The following is a 20,214-nucleotide window of genomic DNA, read 5'->3' as shown; positions in this document are numbered from 1 at the left end:
AAGACAAGTATTGTGTCTATTCTAAGATATAAGACAAGTATTGTGTCTATTCTAAGATATAAGACAAGTATTGTGTCTATTCTAAGATATAAGACAAGTATTGTGTCTATTCTAAGATATAAGACAAGTATTGTGTCTATTCTAAGATATAAGACAAGTATTGTGTCTATTCTAAGATATAAGACAAGTATTGTGTCTATTCTAAGATATAAGACAAGTATTGTGTCTATTCTAAAGATATAAGACAAGTATTGTGTCTATTCTAAAGGTATAAGACAATTATTGTGTCTATTCTAAGATATAAGACAAGTATTGTGTCTATTCTAAGATATAAGACAAGTATTGTGTCTATTCTAAGATATAAGACAAGTATTGTGTCTATTCTAAAGGTATAAGACAAGTATTGTGTCTATTCTAAAGGTATAAGACAAGTATTGTGTCTATTCTAAAGGTATAAGACAAGTATTGTGTCTATTCTAAGATATAAGACAAGTATTGTATCTATTCTAAGATATAAGACAAGTATTGTGTCTATTCTAAAGGTATAAGACAATTATTGTGTCTATTCTAAGATATAAGACAAGTATTGTGTCTATTCTAAGATATAAGACAAGTATTGTGTCTATTCTAAGATATAAGACAAGTATTGTGTCTATTCTAAGATATAAGACAAGTATTGTGTCTATTCTAAAGGTATAAGACAAGTATTGTGTCTATTCTAAAGGTATAAGACAAGTATTGTGTCTATTCTAAGATATAAGACAAGTATTGTGTCTATTCTAAAGATATAAGACAATTATTGTGTCTATTCTAAAGGTATAAGACAATTATTGTGTCTATTCTAAAGGTATAAGACAAGTATTGTGTCTATTCTAAAGGTATAAGACAATTATTGTGTCTATTCTAAAGGTATAAGACAATTATTGTGTCTATTCTAAAGGTATAAGACAAGTATTGTGTCTATTCTAAAGGTATAAGACAAGTATTGTGTCTATTCTAAAGGTATAAGACAATTATTGTGTCTATTCTAAAGGTATAAGACAAGTATTGTGTCTATTCTAAAGGTATAAGACAATTATTGTGTCTTTTTTCTAAATGTTCATTATAATGATGATACATAGGCTAACATGAGTTAACGTTTTATTAACGGCCTTTTGACATGATATATAATATACGGGGTCGCATTGTCTACTACAACATCTGGAGCACACGTTTGACAATACCATTGTCGTGTACCCGTTAAGGAATGGTCTTTTCAAGATGGCGGATGAAGACTGCTACAAATGATGTGTGCTCACTTTAAGGCACAAAATCGCTGGTTCATGAATGCAATCTGACCGTGACAAGTACCACGCACAACTCAGAAATACTCGATATTTGTATCACAATCTTTGTTTGTTCAGTTCCTAAATAACATCCGCCTTTAGGCAATACTTCTGATGTGCTCGTCGCTCTTTAACATAAACAAAAAAATAAGGAAATTGTTCTTGTTTACGTTACGGACGACTCGTCATCAGAAATACACAGCATCTTTGACAGAAAATGTTACGGATTGGTTCCAAAAATAGATCCATTAGATTGGTTTCAATAAATGACTGCAATGTTATTTAGAATGAAGTGGAAATACAAAGATACCAAGATTATGTTGTATTTTCATTGTTTCTTTCAAATCGTTTGGTCGGGATATGCATTTAAACTTCGTTACCTCGAATACCTCATTTGACTAAAAGTATTCTCAGGTCCACTGGAATAATGTCTTCTCAAAAACTCGGTTATCTCAAAGTTAGATATTAATCCTGACAGTCTAGATTACGACAGGAAAGTGTATGTTCCTTCACATCACAGAATGCATGGATTGGTTATTAATTTTGAATGATAAGTCTTGCCTTAAAATTGGCACGTACCATATTTTTTGTTTGCATAAATTTTAAACATATTCCAAACTCCCCTAGTAAATCCTGAAACAAGCTGTCTTTATTCAGTGAAGCTAAATGATTCCATTACATGGAGTTCATCTGAACATCATCGGTTGATAAATTAAACATAGGCTTTTCAAATTCCTCCACTGGCAGCAAAGAGTCCTCAGTATATATCATGTCCATCATATACGACGCAGATTTATTAAGAACTAATTCCTCTTTACTGCGAAATTCTGACATTGAAAGATTTGAAAATCGGCAGCATAAATTGAACAAGCATGACCAACCAAACCTCGAAAATCGTCTCCGGCATTGAAATAATAGCATCGGTATACCATGAAACAGGACGTTTGTAAGAAAGAAGAAAAACATATCATATTATGACAGGAATTGAGTTTTTTATTTGGAAACAGTATATCCAGCCCGTCATCTAGGACCAATCCATAGTCGTATCGGATCTATCGTTTTTCTGTCAAAGTTGCCTATGTATTTTTGAGAATCGGTCCGTAACGTAAACAAAATTGTTTTCTTTTGTTTTTGTGAATATTACAGGGCGATGAGCTTAAACAATATATCGCTTTAAAGCAGATGTTATTGGGGTGTATCCCTGACAATGAAAATAAACCTCAGACTGCTGAAATACTTCGATATGAGGAACAAACTCACGGCGATTCCCGCCTCCATGCCAAATTCAACAATTTACTCACACTTATGTGTGATTTTAACACCAACATATATTTCTAAGTCTGGTTTGGTACTTCTCTCGGTCAAATTGCATTTGTAAACCAGTGTTTTTGTGGCTTAAATTAAGCCATCTTGACAAGACCATTCCTGAATAGGTACACGACAGTGAATAAACCAACTTGATATTCCTCTACCAGATCATAAGAATAATTTATGATTGCTAATTCGGGGTACAACTATTATTTCTATTATATTTTTAGAAACCTACGAGACAACTCATTAAATACAAAATGGTTCACATTATTTACAAATGTCAGAATCAACATAGTTTCGTTTTAAAGCGGTAAGGCCCCCCAGAGAATACAACGAGCATCGTTTCCTGAATTCATTAAGAGGTGATAAAACACATCGGGTATGGTAATCAACTTCCTGTGTTTCGTTCCAAGTTTTATCAACAATGGAAAGCGTTTTATTGGGTGTTACATTGAGTTGTAATATTATATATTGACAAGATGTAGACTTCTATTATCACGTTTCCTGCAGAGTATCCCTATCTCTTTCGCGTACAGTTATCTTTCAACACAAGTGGTTCGTAATTTTCTCATTAACTTAAACACTGTTCACATTAGCCTTTCTGTGTATCACAAATGTAGTTTTCCATTTTTCACCATTGTATCTTCAGTTGGTATAATTCAGCAATTTCCTTTATACTTGACAAGTTATCCAAAATTTTGCTAACACAATCAAGAAAATCTACATGGTAGTTATCATGCTCGTCCTGTTTTATATCCTGGTGGAGCCGCACGGTGTGTAAAGTGCACACACCGCCAATTGTCAGATGAAACAAGTATAATGTATATCAGGGCAAGGTCATTTGAGTTCGCGAATATAAAAACATACCGTTGATAACAGCTTTCATTCGATTAAAGAAGGGAACCCTAACTCAGTCGAAGTGATAAGAACAACAAACTTTTCCGAGCATTAAAAACCGTATACTATTTCCAGACGGGACAAGGAAAATTTCAAGTGCTGAATTTTTTTTATATGAATAGGTATAGAATCTAGTAAGTAATATCGACGGTATGGTACGATATCGGTACTGGACCTTCTATATATAGAATCTAGTACGTAATATCGACGGTATGGTCCAATATCGGTACTGGACCTTCTATATATAGAATCTAGTAAGTAATATCGACGGTATGGTACAATATTGGTACTGGACCTTCTATATATAGAATCTAGTAAGTAATATCGACGGTATGGTCCAATATCGGTACTGGACCTTCTATATATAGAATCTAGTAAGTAATATCGACGGTATGGTCCAATATCGGTACTGGACCTTCTATATCTAGAATCTAGTAAGTAATATCGACAGTATGGTCCAATATCGGTACTGGACCTTATATATATAGAATCTAGTAAGTAATATCGACGGTATGGTCCAATATCGGTACTGGACCTTATATATATATAGAATCTAGTAAGTAATATCGACGGTATGGTCCAATATCGGTACTGGACCTTCTATATATAGAATCTAGTAAGTAATATCGACGGTATGGTCCAATATCGGTACTGGACCTTCTATATATAGAATCTAGTAAGTAATATCGACGGTATGGTCCAATATCGGTACTGGACCTTCTATATATAGAATCTAGTAAGTAATATCGACGGTATGGTCCAATATCGGTACTGGACCTTCTATATATAGAATCTAGTAAGTAATATCGACGGTATGGTCCAATATCGGTACTGGACCTTCTATATATAGAATCTAGTAAGTAATATCGACGGTATGGTCCAACATTGGTACTGGATCCTAACACACACACGTTCGTTGGATGCGTGTTACTTGAATAGATGTATGATCAATGAAGTAATAGCAACAGTACGGACAAATGAATTGTCAAACATTTGAGGCAATCTGTCCCTTGATCAAGACACAAATATTTACAAGAGACAAAAAACCATCTTAAGTGATGGTACAGTTTTATACATACTCTTTCCATTCGTATCCGTCAACAAAGGTTTGTAGGTAATCCTGTAACACATTATAGTCCACGAGATGTCGAGCTGACAGTGTTTTCTGAGGAATATTTCTAAGGCGGGTGATAAATCCCTCTACAGCGATCTGTGATAGAATAGTATCATAATGTGACCTTACGTTTTCACTGTTTAGTATAAAACAAAATGATTCAGCAATGAAACAGGCCAAACATTAAAGTAACCCACAAACAATAGTAACCCACAAACAATAGTAACCCACAAACTGAAAAGTAACCCACAGACTACAGTAACCCACAAACTACAGTAACCCAAAAACTACAGTAACCCAGAGACTACAGTATCCCACAAACTACAGTAACCCACAAACTACTGTAACTCATAAACTACAGTTACCCACAGACTAAAGTAACCCATAGACTACAGTAACCCACAATCTACAGTAACCCACAGACTACAGTAACCCATAGACTACAGTAACCCACAATCTACAGTAACCCACAGACTACAGTAACCCATAGACTACAGTAACCCACAAACTTCAGTAACCCACAAACTACTGTAACTCATAAACTACAGTTACCCACAGACTAAAGTAACCCATAGACTACAGTAACCCACAATCTACAGTAACCCACCGACTACAGTAACCCACAAACTACAGTAACCCACAAACTACAGTAAGCCACAGACTACAGAAACCCATAGACTACAGTAACCCATAGACTACAGTAACCCATAGACTACAGTAACCCACAATCTACAGTAACCCACAAACTACAGTAACCCACAAACTACAGTTACCCGCAAACTACAGTAACCCACAACCTACAGTAACCCACAAATTACAGTAAACTACAAACTGAAATTAACCCACAAACTACAGTAACACACAAACTACAGTAACCCACAAACTACAGTAACCCACAAACTACAGTAACCCACAAACTACAGTTACCCGCAAACTACAGTAACCCACAACCTACAGTAACCCACAAACTACAGTTACCCGCAAACTACAGTAACCCACAACCTACAGTAACCCACAAATTACAGTAACAAACTACAGTAACCCACACTACAAACTAACACAAACTAACCCACAAAACTACAGTAACCCACACAAACCCACAAACTACAGTAACCCACAAACTACAGTAACCCACAAACTACAGTAACACTGTAACCCACAAACTACAGTAACCCACAAACTACAGTAACCCACAATCTACAGTAACCCACAAACTACAGTAACCCACAAACTACAGTAACCCACAAACTACTGTAACCCACAAACTACAGTAACCCACAAACTACTGTAACCCACAAACTACAGTAACACATAAACTACTGTAACCGACAAACTACTGTAACCCACAAACTACAGTAACCCACAAACTACAGTAACCCACAAACTACAGTAACCCACAAACTACAGTAACCCACAAACTACAGTAACCCACCAACTACTGTAACCTACAAAACTACAGTAACCCACAAACTACAGTAACCCACAAACTACAGTAACCCACAAACTACAGTAACCCACAAACTACAGTAACCCACAAACTACAGTAACCCACAAACTACAGTAGCCCACAAACTACACAAAACTACAGTAACCCACAAACTACAGTAGCCCACAAACTACTGTAACCCACAAACTACAGTAACCCACAAACTACAGTAACCCACAAACTACAGTAACCCATAAACTACAGTAACCCACAAACTACAGTAACCCACAAACTACAGTAACCCACAAACTACAGTAACCCATAAACTACAGTAACCCACAAACTACAGTAACCCATAAACTACAGTAACCCATAAACTACAGTAACCCACAAACTACAGTAGCCCACAACCTACAGTAACCCACAAATTACAGTAAACTACAAACTGAAATTAACCCACAAACTACAGTAACCCATAAACTACAGTAACCCACAAACTACAATAACCCACAAACTACAGTAACCCACAAACTACAGTAACCCATAAACTACAGTAACCCACAAACTACAGTAACCCACAAACTACAGTAACCCATAAACTACAGTAACCCACAAACTACAGTAACCCACCAACTACTGTAACCTACAAAACTACAGTACAAAACTACAGTAACCCATAAACAACAGTAACCCATAAACTACAGTAACCCACAGACTACAGTAACCCATAAACTACAGTAACCTACAAACTGAAATTAACCCACAAACTACAGTAACACATAAACTACTGTAACCGACAAACTACAGTAACCAATAAACTACAGTAACACATAAACTACAGTAACCCACAGACTACAATAACCCACAAACTACAGTAATCTACAAACTGAAATTAACCCACAAACTACAGTAACACATAATCTACAGTAACCCATAAACTACAGTAACACATAAACTACAGTAACCCACAAACTACAGTAACCCATAAACTACAGTAACCCACAGACTACAGTAACCCACCGACTACAGTAACCCATAAACTACAGTAACCCACAACCTACAGTAACCCACAAACTGAAATTAAGCCACAACATACAGTAACACATAAACTACAGTAACCCTATCTATCATTGTAATCCTTCAATATGTTGTAATTCACCCAATATTAAACCCCATTCGATTTTGTGACCCTATCAATTATTTAATCACCTACTATCATACCCCACGCCTGTTGATATAACCCCGCCTTATATCAATACCGCCTACTTTCATGACCTTCGCATACTATCATAACCACGCCTAATATCATGACCTTCCCCTACTATCATAGCCCCGCCGAATATCATAGCACCGCCCACTATAATAACATTCGCCCACTACCATAACCTTCCCCCACTATCATAACCTTCGCCCACTATCATAACCCCGCCTAATATCATAACCCCGCCTAATATCATAGCCCCACTCACTAACATAACCTTCGCCTACTATCATAACCTTTGTATAATACTACTATCATTACCCCGCCTATTATCATAACCTCGCCTAATATCAGAGCCCGCCCACTATCATAACCTTCGCCCACTATCATAACCCCGCCTAATATCATAACCCCGTTTGATAACATAACCCGCCTAATATCATATTCCCGCCTAATATCATAACCCGCCTACTATCATAACCCCGCCTACTATCATAAACCGCTTTCTATCATATCCTGCCTAATATCATAACCCGCCCACTAATTCTATGTCGTCCACCATTTGTATCCACAACAAATACATTTGCCATGCCGATACTGAAACCTCGCCCTTTTCAGTATTTTTAAAAACTTGTGTCTGACACTATCTGTGCAATAGCAAATAAGAAATGAAAACATCAAAGCTAGTTTTAGTCCGAAAATGAAACCGAGCGATTATTTTCATTTTTTGTATTAATCAAATTCGATGGAAAACTCCTTGAAATATGAACTAACCAATACCTCAAAGTCAGTATATAACATGTATGCTTCCCTTACAAAAACAATTAATTGTGTTTATTGCAGTAATTAGACGTGAATCAAATTTCAGACGAATGACAAAGCGAAAAACTTCAGAAAATCCCGAGGTCAGTATGTGTAAATGTATTTGCTGCCTTTACAAACGGCTACAGACAATGGTGAAACTTGATTGTTAGAAGTTATACACGTTTACTGGTCTATAAATAGATATATAATGCCATAATTATACAGATGTCTTTGTGTTCTGTTTTGAACAAAGACTTCGTGAACTGTCTCTTATACACATATCACATATCTGTACCGAGGAAAATTGTATAACATGCATTTATGTTTATACAAGTGCCTGTATATAGAACAATCAAAAGCTACACAATATCTATAGCTGTTATGGGTTAGGTTTTCAAGGATTTTCCTCCAAACTTTCTAGGAAATATTCATTATATATTAATCACTTGAAACTATCCTTAGTCTTATGTGTTTTAAGCCCATAGCATCACTGACCAGTCATATTATAAGGGCCCTAATTTTCTTCTAATCTCTCCTTGAAAAGGGGGCATAAATCACCTTGAGAGAAAGGAGGCTTTCATTACTGATGCGACAAGGGAGGTATATCAGTGACGAGTAAATTTTCTGAAACTGTTCTTTACCTTACGCTCCTCAAACATGCTGATATTCATTGACTCCAACAAGTCATTATATTTATTGAATCCGGTTGCAGTCATAAATTGGGGAGAGTCCCGCATATGCCATTTCCAGAAATCTCTGTGGATTTGTTGTAAAGTGTCTTTAGTAGCTGCAAGTATAATAAAAAAAAATCAATACAAATCAAGAAATGTTTGTAATAGATACACAAACTGTCATACCAGGAAGTGACGTCGAAAGTACCAGGAAGTGACGTCGGATCAGCATTTCTATATTACATGAATTTACATTTATGATAAATTTGGATTTTGTATCATTTGTCAAAACAGTTTTACTGAATTTGGATTTTCTACATATATTTTGCGTGTATCCTGTGACGTCAGATCGTCATTCATTTTTTTTTTCTTTTTAAATTTTTTTAATGTTTTACGGTCAGAATTTTACCTACTCTTTGAGTAAACTGACATATGTTTCCAGATAGAAATAAACAAAAACACTAAGTATGCCTAAAATTGTATCCAACTGACAACAACAATTCAAAACAAATAATTGAAAATTATCACTACAGCTGCATACAAAATAACCGATCTCCTCTGTCTTTGGGTGCCCACAGTTATATGTTTTTTTTCCAAGCCACCGTATTAAACTTTGGGGTTGAGTGTGTTTCCCTGGAATAAGCTTCGACTGTGTGACCAAGTTATCAAAAATTTATTCAATCACGATGTGTATGTCTTTCAAGTCACCTTTTAGTTTTATTTATAATATTTGTTTACCCACAGAGATCAAAATAACACGGCAGAACAATAAAACAATAAATGAATTACACGCTGAATAATCATAAATAAACAGACATCTAGAAAATCTACAAATTAACATTTCGCAGCACCATATGCCGGGGCTGCTGCTGTGATATTATCGGTTTGTTTATCTGGAGAAGTGTGGGTCTACTGTTTCTAACATCTCAAAGGACCACGTGCTGCTTCAACGTGGTTTAGAAATGACATACATCCACACTTCATCATTTAGGTCCCGTTTAAAAAAATGAATAAAAACCACTCGGGCACTAAAAACAGAAAATAAGAAATGTTTAAATACATTGCACAATGGTATCACTGTTTTACAAATTTATAGAAATTGAAAAGTTGACATAGAAATATCTATTTATCTATTGGAGTTTTTATGATAGTATTATACCTTTGTGTAATATTTGGTAGATATAGTCCGATAGATATACTACCCAGAGTGCTGACTGGATATAGCCCGATAGATATACAACCTAAAGTGCTGACTGGATATAGCCCGATAGATATACTACCCAGAGTGCTGACTGGATATAGCCCGATAGATATACTACCCAGAGTGCTGACTGGATATAGCCCGATAGATATACTACCCAGAGTGCTGACTGGATATAGCCCGATAGATATACAACCTAGAGTGCTGACTGGATATAGCCCGATAGATATACTACCTAGAGTGCTGACTGGATATAGCCCGATATATATACAACCTAGAGTGCTGACTGGATATAGCCCGATAAATATACTACCCAGAGTGCTGACTGGATATAGCCCGATAGATATACTACCCAGAGTGCTGGCTGGATATAGCCCGATAGATATACAACCTAGAGTGCTGACTGGATATAGCCCGATAGATATACAACCTAGAGTGCTGACTGGATATAGCCCGATAGATATACAACCTAGAGTGCTGGCTGGATATAGCCCGATAGATATACAACCTAGAGTGCTGACTGGATATAGCCCGATATATATACTACCTGGAATGCTGACTGGATATAGCCCGATAGATATACAACCTAGAGTGCTGACTGGATATAGCCCGATAGATATACTACCCAGAGTGCTGACTGGATATAGCCCGATAGATATACAACCTAGAGTGCTGACTGGATATAGCCCGATAGATATACTACCTAGAGTGCTGACTGGATATAGCCCGATAGATATACTACCCAGAGTGCTGACTGGATATAGCCCGATAGATATACAACCTAGAGTGCTGACTGGATATAGCCCGATAGATATACAACCTAGAGTGCTGACTGGATATAGCCCGATAGATATACAACCTAGAGTGCTGGCTGGATATAGCCCGATAGATATACAACCTAGAGTGCTGACTGGATATAGCCCGATATATATACTACCTAGAGTGCTGACTGGATATATCCCGATAGATATACTACCTAGAGTGCTGACTGGATATAGCCCGATAGATATACTACCTAGAGTGCTGGCTGGATATAGCCCGATATATATACTACCTAGAGTGCTGACTGGATATAGCCCGATAGATATACTACCTAGAGTGCTGACGATGTCCTTGATTTTAAATATCTTTTATAAGAAATAGTGACCTTGACCTAAGACGTCTGAAACACAAACACACTCGGCTTATCGTCATACAGACGAACTTTGTCTAAAGATAGATCGAATTTCTACGTGAAAAGTGATGCCTCTAGAATGATTGATGATTTTCTATAAATGGGTTGAATTTGATCTCGAAACCCTATAAAATGAACACAACCGAGGTTTTGTCATGGTTAACATTTGTCTTAAATTAAATCATATTTCTTTGAGAAATGGAATTGCTCAAGTAAAGACAACATTTGATTCGTGAGGAGATAGACGACATGCGACAGCCCATAGTCTACAGGAGACAGGCGACAGGCGACAGCCCATAGTCTACAGGCGACAGCCCATAGTCTACAGGAGACATGCGACAGTCCATAGTCTACAGGAGACATGCGACAGCCCATAGTCTACAGGAGACAGGCGACAGGAGACAGGCGACAGCCCATAGTCTACAGGCGACAGACGACATGCGACAGCCCATAGCCTACAGGGGACAGGCGACATCCTATAGTCTACAGGGGACAGGCGACATGCGACAGCCCATAGTCTACAGGCGACAGGCGAAAGGAGACAGGCGACATCCTATAGTCTACAGGGGACAGGCGACATGCGACAGCCTATAGTCTACAGGAGACAGGCGACAGGAGACAGGAGACAGCCCATAGTCTACAGGGGACATGCGACAGCCCATAGTCTACAGGAGACTGGCGACAGGAGACAGGCGACAGTCCATATTCTACAGGCGACAGGCGACATGCGACAGCCCATAGTCTACAGGCGACAGGCAACATGCGACAGCCCATAGTCTACAGGCGACATGCGACAGTCCATAGTCTACAGGAGACAGGCGACATGCGACAGTCAATAGTCTACAGGCGACATGCGACAGCCCATAGTCAACAGGCGACATGCAACAGTCCATAGTCTACAGGAGACAGGCGACATGCGACAGTCCCTAGTCTACAGGCGACATGCGACAGCCCATAGTCTACAGGCGACAGACGACATGCGACAGCCCATAGTCTACAGGCGACAGGCGACAGGCGACATGCGACAGCCCATAGTCTACAGGTGGCAGACGACATGCGACAGCCCATAGTCTACAGGCGACAGACGACAGTCCATAGTCTACAGGCGACAGACGACAGTCCATAGTCTACAGGCGACAGACGACATGCGACAGCCCATAGTCTACAGGAGACAGGCGACAGCCCATAGTCTACAGGAGACAGGCGACAGCCCATAGTCTACAGGAGACATGCGACAGTCGATAGTCTACAAGCGACAGGCGAAATGCCATAGGCCACAGCAGGACGACATGAATAATAGTACCTACCTACCACCACACCTATGATATATCATTTTCTAAAAGTAATCGATAAATTGATTGAAACTGATCACCGTGCATTGGTATTCGCAATACTGTATGTGAGTGTGATGTTAGCTTGAAGCAGAGTCGTATCATATCATGTACCTGTTCTTGTTTTCTATTCTGTATGCTTCTTTCCAAAAATTAAAACAAAATTTTGTTTGATAAAAACTAACATGTCCAATCTATTTCTTGTAGAATATTGTAATAATACTGTTGGTTTTCTGACCTTTTTCACGAGGAGTTTGTAAAAACAAAATTAGCATGTTGGAGATTCGCCAGAGAGACCGATAATATTCATCCTAATTATTAACAGTGTGATGAATTTAAACACGAAGTGTGAACTTGTGTTCGGGATTCGAGGGAGCAGGTACCGGTTTTCCAAATTCAAAAACAATATCAAACATCCCACTATTGTCATACCGACCTACTGTGTCACATCACACACACACACACACAACAATATAGAACATCACACTATTGTCATACACACACACACACACACACAACCACACACAAAATCACACACACACACACACACACACACACAAACCCTCACACACACACACACACACACACACACACACACACACACACACACACTACTGTGTCACATCACACACACACACACACACACAACAATATAGAACATCACACTATTGTCATACCGACCTACTGTGTCACATCACACACACACACACACACAACAATATAGAACATCACACTATTGTCATACCGACCTACTGTGTCACATCACACACACACACACACACAACAATATAGAACATCACACTATTGACATACCGACCTACTGTGTCACATCACACACACACACACACAAAAATATAGAAAAACACACTATAGACAAAACGACCAAAAGTGTCACAGAACACACACACACACACACACAACAATATAGAACATCACACTATTGACCTACTGTCACACACACACACACACACACACACAACAATATAGTCACACTATTGTCATACATCACACACACACACACACACAACAATATAGAACATCACCACTACACACACACACACACAACAATGTCATACCACACACACACGACAATATAGAGCATCACACTTTTGTCATACCGACCTACTCTGTCACATCAAACACACACACACAACAATATAGAACACCACACTATTATCATACCGACCTACTGTGTCACATCACACAAACAATCGTCGTCAGATTCGCTGCTGGGTCAAAGGTCAATCCTTTATTATTATTATCGTTTATTTATTTTTTTGTTTTTGTTTCTCTTGTAAATGTCTTTTACAGATCGATGCAGAGTCTCATTCTGATGAATTTGATCTCTTCAAATTGAATGCTATGAGCTTTAAAATCATTCGAAGTCATTTTTATATTATCAAACTTAATAGCCAATGACCATAAGCGATTCATTTTCAAACATGAAGCCTCTTGGCATTTTAGAATTTGAAAAGTTTTTAAAAATTCTTTTTCATAAAAATCAAATTCGAACTCTGACCCTTACCGAAAACAGGTAGTTGACATCTTACAGAAAATGTTTCCTGTGAGAAATATCCAAAGACGAATTCAATATATTCAGCCATTAATGAGATATGACAATTAAAGGTGAAATAGGATATTACTTCATAGCAGCCATTTTGTTTTTCTGATAAAGTTGAATCTGTCATTTAATGATAGGGGATATCTGGGGAAACTTTTCTCATAATAATTAAACGAAATCTAGATGAATGATATAGGTCTACAACAAGTTTGATAATATAGATGACTTTGACCCACTTTCAAGGTCACAGAATTCAATTATGTCAAAATCTTCATATAGCTTTTTCTCCATAACAATAAAACACACGGTGATGATATTTTCAGTAGCTTACTTTGATCCATTGCTAATGAATATATCAATGGAACCTTGTCTGAAAATTTAACTTCCGTTTCTCGATAGGTGTCAAAGTTCAAAATTGCTGTTTTGGGTAGCACACTTTAAAGACATCTTCTCAGGTTCCACAGGGCTTACAGCCTTAATATTTCACATGTTAGATTTCCCTGTCGTTAGCTATCTTGTTTGATAATATGAATGACCTTGACGGACTTTTAAGGTCACGGGCGCTAATTTTGCAAAAAGCTTTGAGCGGCTTCTTTTCAGTATATAAGAGGTACAGGGAGATGAGATTGGATATTTGTATGTTGTGTTCGACTGCTATTGATAATAGTAAGAAAATACTGAGTCAAATGTCAAGTTTTAGGAAGGGATCACATTTTAAAAAGTTTTCTTTTCTCCGGTAGCACAAATAAATAATATGATATGGTACAGTATATATATGATATATAAATTCCTTGAATTATTATCTATCATGTTTGTGGAAATGATTGACCCTTAGGTAACATGTTGTGTACAGGCGAAAAGCCCGTTAAATTGTTGACCAATAATTTCTAGTATATACATTGAAATCTATGGTATATCCCATCCCCATCCCTCAAAAATCTTTCTTCTCAAAATTTCCTTATTTTTTTCAAACAGACTAGATGACCTTTGACCTTTGGTTACCTTGAACTAACCTGTAACTTTGTCTGACTAACAACAAGGAAACTGATATTTAGAGCAAATCATACCAATTACCGACATGCTACGGACAGGAAGGCAGTGCAGATTTCTCACAGAAACAGGTTAACAAAGCTCATTGAAGAACAGGTCTGGTTATCATGTCGAGAACAAACGTATAGACTTACAGGCAGCCTGGTCTACGTAAGAAACTATTAACTAATAGCTTAGAAGAACTACACAAATATATCTGGTGGACCAGATTATATCAGAGCTTTGAAGAACTACAAAATATATCTGGTGGACCAGATTATATCAGAGCTTTGTAGAACTACGCAAATATATCTGGTGGACCAGATTATATCAGAGCTTTGAAGAACTACAAAATATATCTGGTGGACCAGATTATATCAGGGCTTTGTAGAACTACACAAATATATCTGGTGGACCAGATTATATCAGGGCTTTGTAGAACTACACAAATATATCTGGTGGACCAGATTATATCAGGGCTTTGTAGAACTACACAAATATATCTGGTGGACCAGATTATATCAGGGCTTTGTAGAACTACACAAATATACCTGGTGGACCAGATTATATCAGGGCTTTGTAGAACTACACAAATATATCTGGTGGACCAGATTATATCAGGGCTTTGTAGAACTACACAAATATATCTGGTGGACCAGATTATATCAGAGCTTTGTAGAACTACACAAATATATCTGGTGGACCAGATTATATCAGAGCTTTGTAGAACTACACAAATATATCTGGTGGACCAGATGATATCAGGGCTTTGTAGAACTACACAAATATATCTGGTGGACCAGATGATATCAGGGCTTTGTAGAACTACACAAATATATCTGGTGGACCAGATGATATCAGGGCTTTGTAGAACTACACAAATATATCTGGTGGACCAGATGATATCAGGGCTTTGTAGAACTACACAAATATATCTGGTGGACCAGATTATATCAGGGCTTTGCTTATACCTGTAGATTATATCAGAGCTTTGTAGAACTACACAAATATATCTGGTGGACCAGATTATATCATGACTTTGTAGAACTACACAAATATACCTGGTGGACCAGATGATATCAGGGCTTTGTAGAACTACACAAATATATCTGGTGGACCAGATTATATCAGAGCTTTGTAGAACTACACAAATATATCTGGTGGACCAGATTATATCAGAGCTTTGTAGAACTACACAAATATATCTGGTGGACCAGATTATATCAGGGCTTTGTAGAACTACGCAAATATATCTGGTGGACCAGATGATATCAGGGCTTTGTAGAACTACGCAAATATATCTGGTGGACCAGATTATATCAGGGCTTTGTAGAACTACGCAAATATATCTGGTGGACCAGATGATATCAGGGCTTTGTAGAACTACGCAAATATATCTGGTGGACCAGATTATATCAGGGCTTTGTAGAACTACACAAATATATCTGGTGGACCAGATGATATCAGGGCTTTGTAGAACTACACAAATATATCTGGTGCGCCAGATTATATCATGGCTTTGTAGAACTACACAAATATACCTGGTGGACCAGATGATATCAGGGCTTTGTAGAACTACACAAATATATCTGGTGGACCAGATAATATCAGGGCTTTGTAGAACTACACAAACATATCTGGTGGACCAGATAATATCAGGGATTTGTAGAACTACACAAATATATCTGGTGGACAATCTGATTAGGTTTTGAAAGATGTGTTGAAGTGTTATAGTATAAATTAGGAATAACGTCAAAACTTTGACTTACCTTGAACAAAAATAAGTCCGCTGATTAATTGAGCAAGTAGGATAATACTCTTTGTTCCCATCGTGTCAAACAATAATCTACAAACAGCAGAAAATATATATTGTTTTTATAAATAAATTTGGTAACAAAAACTTCTAAAAATAAAACGCTACCTACAGACGGACAACGTTCGGAAGGTTACCAGAAGAAATATCTAAACCTTTGTTGCATTGGTTGAAGCAAGTTTATTTCATTTGCTGCTCTCCAGCAGACTGCCTAATGGTTACCGTTACATATCATGGTTACTTCCAGTGTAAGTTAGGATGGCCAGAAGACCACCGCAGGTATTAAGGCCACCCTAGGTCACAGGAAATGATGGCTACGCTGGGGCAAAGGATATGTTGGCCACCCTGAATCACAGGACATGGTGGCTAAGCTGGGACAAAAGATTTGTTGGCCACCCTGAATCACAGGACATGGTGGCTAAGCTGGGACAAAGGATTTGTTGGCCACCCTGAATCACAGGACATGATGGCTACGCTGGGGCAAAGGATATGTTGACCACCCTGGGGCACATGACATGGTGGCTAATTGGGGCATAAGACGTGGTGGCCACCCTGGGGCATAGGAAGTGGTGGCGAACGTTAAACCATTTGATTTGAATTTGAACTCGTTTCTTCGCATCTCGTATCAGTCTTTTATCTACAGCTATCTTAGCTTATCTGCTGATTCCACTAAACAGTCATTATACGCACTGTCTTCAAAAGACCTAAACACCTTTAGAATTGGCCGTAATTAACTTTGAAGTTCAAACTGCATCTAAAACCAACACTACTAACTAATGAAACGTCATGAAACTCCCGACACAAAACCAAACAGGAAGGTAACCATCACTTTATGCAAATGTTGAAATACATTTTGACATGATAAACTATTTATGTCACACGATATTTCGTCAGAAGTGAACCTCCCAAGACGTATTGAATCCCTCTCTTACTGACGATTAGACTATTAAACATTCTAAAAACATCAGGAAATTATAAATATTGTATATACATGTACCCGTATACATGTAAATTTTGCCGCCCGAACCACACCACTCGTCACTCTGAAGTGGTAAACTGTACACAGGAAATTTCTTATCAACGCTAGGTCCGTTGTTATATCGAAAATTCGAATTAAAGATAAAATTTAAAAACACGGATCAACATTTTAAACGGTTATGATCGCTATTGAGGCTTATCTACATGTGTTTTCCGTTAAATTTTCAATCCGTGATATCAGTCAACCATTTTCCCAACTGCACAAAATGGGTACTGTACTAGTACACTGACAATACAACTACTGACAATACGACTACCAGTACACCGATAATACAACTACCAGTACACTGACAATACAACTACTAGTACACTGACAATACAACTACTAGTACACTGACAATTCTACTACTAGTACACTGACAATACAACTACCAGTACACTGACAATACCACTACCAGTACACTGACAATACAACTACTAGTACATTGACAATACAACTACCAGTACACCCACAATACAACTACCAGTACACTGACAATACAACTACTAGTACCCTGACAATACAACTACCAGTAAACTGACAATACAACTACTGACAATACAACTACCAGTTCACTGACAATACAACTACTGACAATACAACTACCAGTTCACTGACAATACAACTACTAATACACTGACAATACAACTACCGGTTCACTGACAATACAACTACTGACAATACAACTACCGGTTCCCTGACAATACAACTACTAATACACTGATAATACAACTACCAGTACACTGACAATGCTACTACTAGTACACTGACAATACAACTAATGACAATACAACTACCAGTACACTGACAATACAACTACCAGTACACTGACAATACAACTACCAGTACACTGACAATACAACTACTAATACACTGACAATACAACTACCAGTACACTGACAATACAACTACTTGTACACTGACAATACAACTACTAATACACTGACAATACAACTACCAGTACACTGACAATACAACTACCAGTACACTGACAATACAACTACTAATACACTGACAATACAACTACCAGTACACTTACAATACAACTACTTGTACACTGACAATACAACTACTAATACACTGACAATACAACTACCAGTACACTGACAATACAACTACCAGTACACTGACAATACAACTACTAATACATTGACAATACAACTACCAGTACACTGACAATACAACTACCAGTTCACTGACAATACAACTACTTGTACACTGACAATACAACTACCAGTTCACTGACAATACAACTACCAGTACACTGACAATACCACTACTAGTACACTGACAATACAACTACTGACAATACGACTACCAGTACACTGACAATACAACTACCAGTACACTGACAATACAACTACTAGTACACTGACAATACAACTACTGACAATACAACTACCAGTACACTGACAATACAACTACCAGTACACTGACAATACAACTACTAGTACACTGACAATACAACTACTGACAATACAACTACCAGCACACTGACAATACAACTACTTGTACACTGACAATACAACTACCAGTTCACTGACAATACAACTACCAGTACACTGACAATACCACTACTAGTACACTGACAATACAACTACTGACAATACAACTACCAGTACACTGACAATACAACTACCAGTACACTGACAATACAACTACTAGTACACTGACAATACAACTACCAGTACACTGACAATACAACTACTAGTACACTGACAATACAACTACTGACAATACAACTACCAGCACACTGACAATACAACTACCAATACACTGACAATACAACTACTGACAATACAACTACCAGCACACTGACAATACAACTACTTGTACACTGACAATACAACTACTGACAATACAACTACCAATACACTGAATATACAACTACCAATATACTGACAATACAACTACCAGTACACTGCCAATACAACTACCAATACACTCACAATACAACTACCAGTACACTGACAATCCAACTACCAGTACACTGACAATACAACTACCAATACACTGATAATACAACTACCAGTACACTGACAATACAACTACTGACAATACAACTACCAGTACACTGACAATACAACTACCAGTACACTGACAATACAACTACCAATACACTGACAATACAACTACTAGTACACTGACAATACAACTACCAGTACACTGACAATACAACTACCAGTACACTGACAATACAACTACCAATACACTGACAATACAACTACCAATACACTGACAATACAACTACCAGTACACTGACAATACAACTACTAGTACACTGACAATACAACTACCAGTACACTGACAATACAACTACCAGTACACTGACAATACA

The 20,214-nt window shown here is 37.6% G+C and overlaps 1 protein-coding gene across 1 annotated transcript in view; it reads right to left on the bottom strand.

The window, feature by feature from the left end:
* The window catches only part of LOC132561973 (uncharacterized), a 41,333-nt gene that overhangs the window by 20,777 nt on the left and 342 nt on the right, over nt 1–20,214 (bottom strand). The window contains exons 2-4 of the mRNA XM_060226694.1: nt 16,815–16,891; nt 8,720–8,865; nt 4,613–4,743 (exon numbers count right to left, since the gene is read on the bottom strand). Coding sequence (XP_060082677.1) covers nt 4,613–4,743; nt 8,720–8,865; nt 16,815–16,875 — 338 coding nt within the window. The 5' untranslated portion in view covers nt 16,876–16,891. The remainder of the gene's footprint in view (nt 1–4,612; nt 4,744–8,719; nt 8,866–16,814; nt 16,892–20,214) is intronic.

The sequence above is a fragment of the Ylistrum balloti genome, unplaced genomic scaffold (genome assembly GCF_031769215.1).
Source record: "Ylistrum balloti isolate Yb309-2 unplaced genomic scaffold, AGI_CSIRO_Ybal_v1 Utg371316, whole genome shotgun sequence".
Lineage (NCBI taxonomy): Eukaryota > Metazoa > Mollusca > Bivalvia > Pectinida > Pectinidae > Ylistrum > Ylistrum balloti.
Note: the sequence above shows the minus strand (reverse complement) of the source record. Positions and strands in the feature narration are given on the sequence as shown.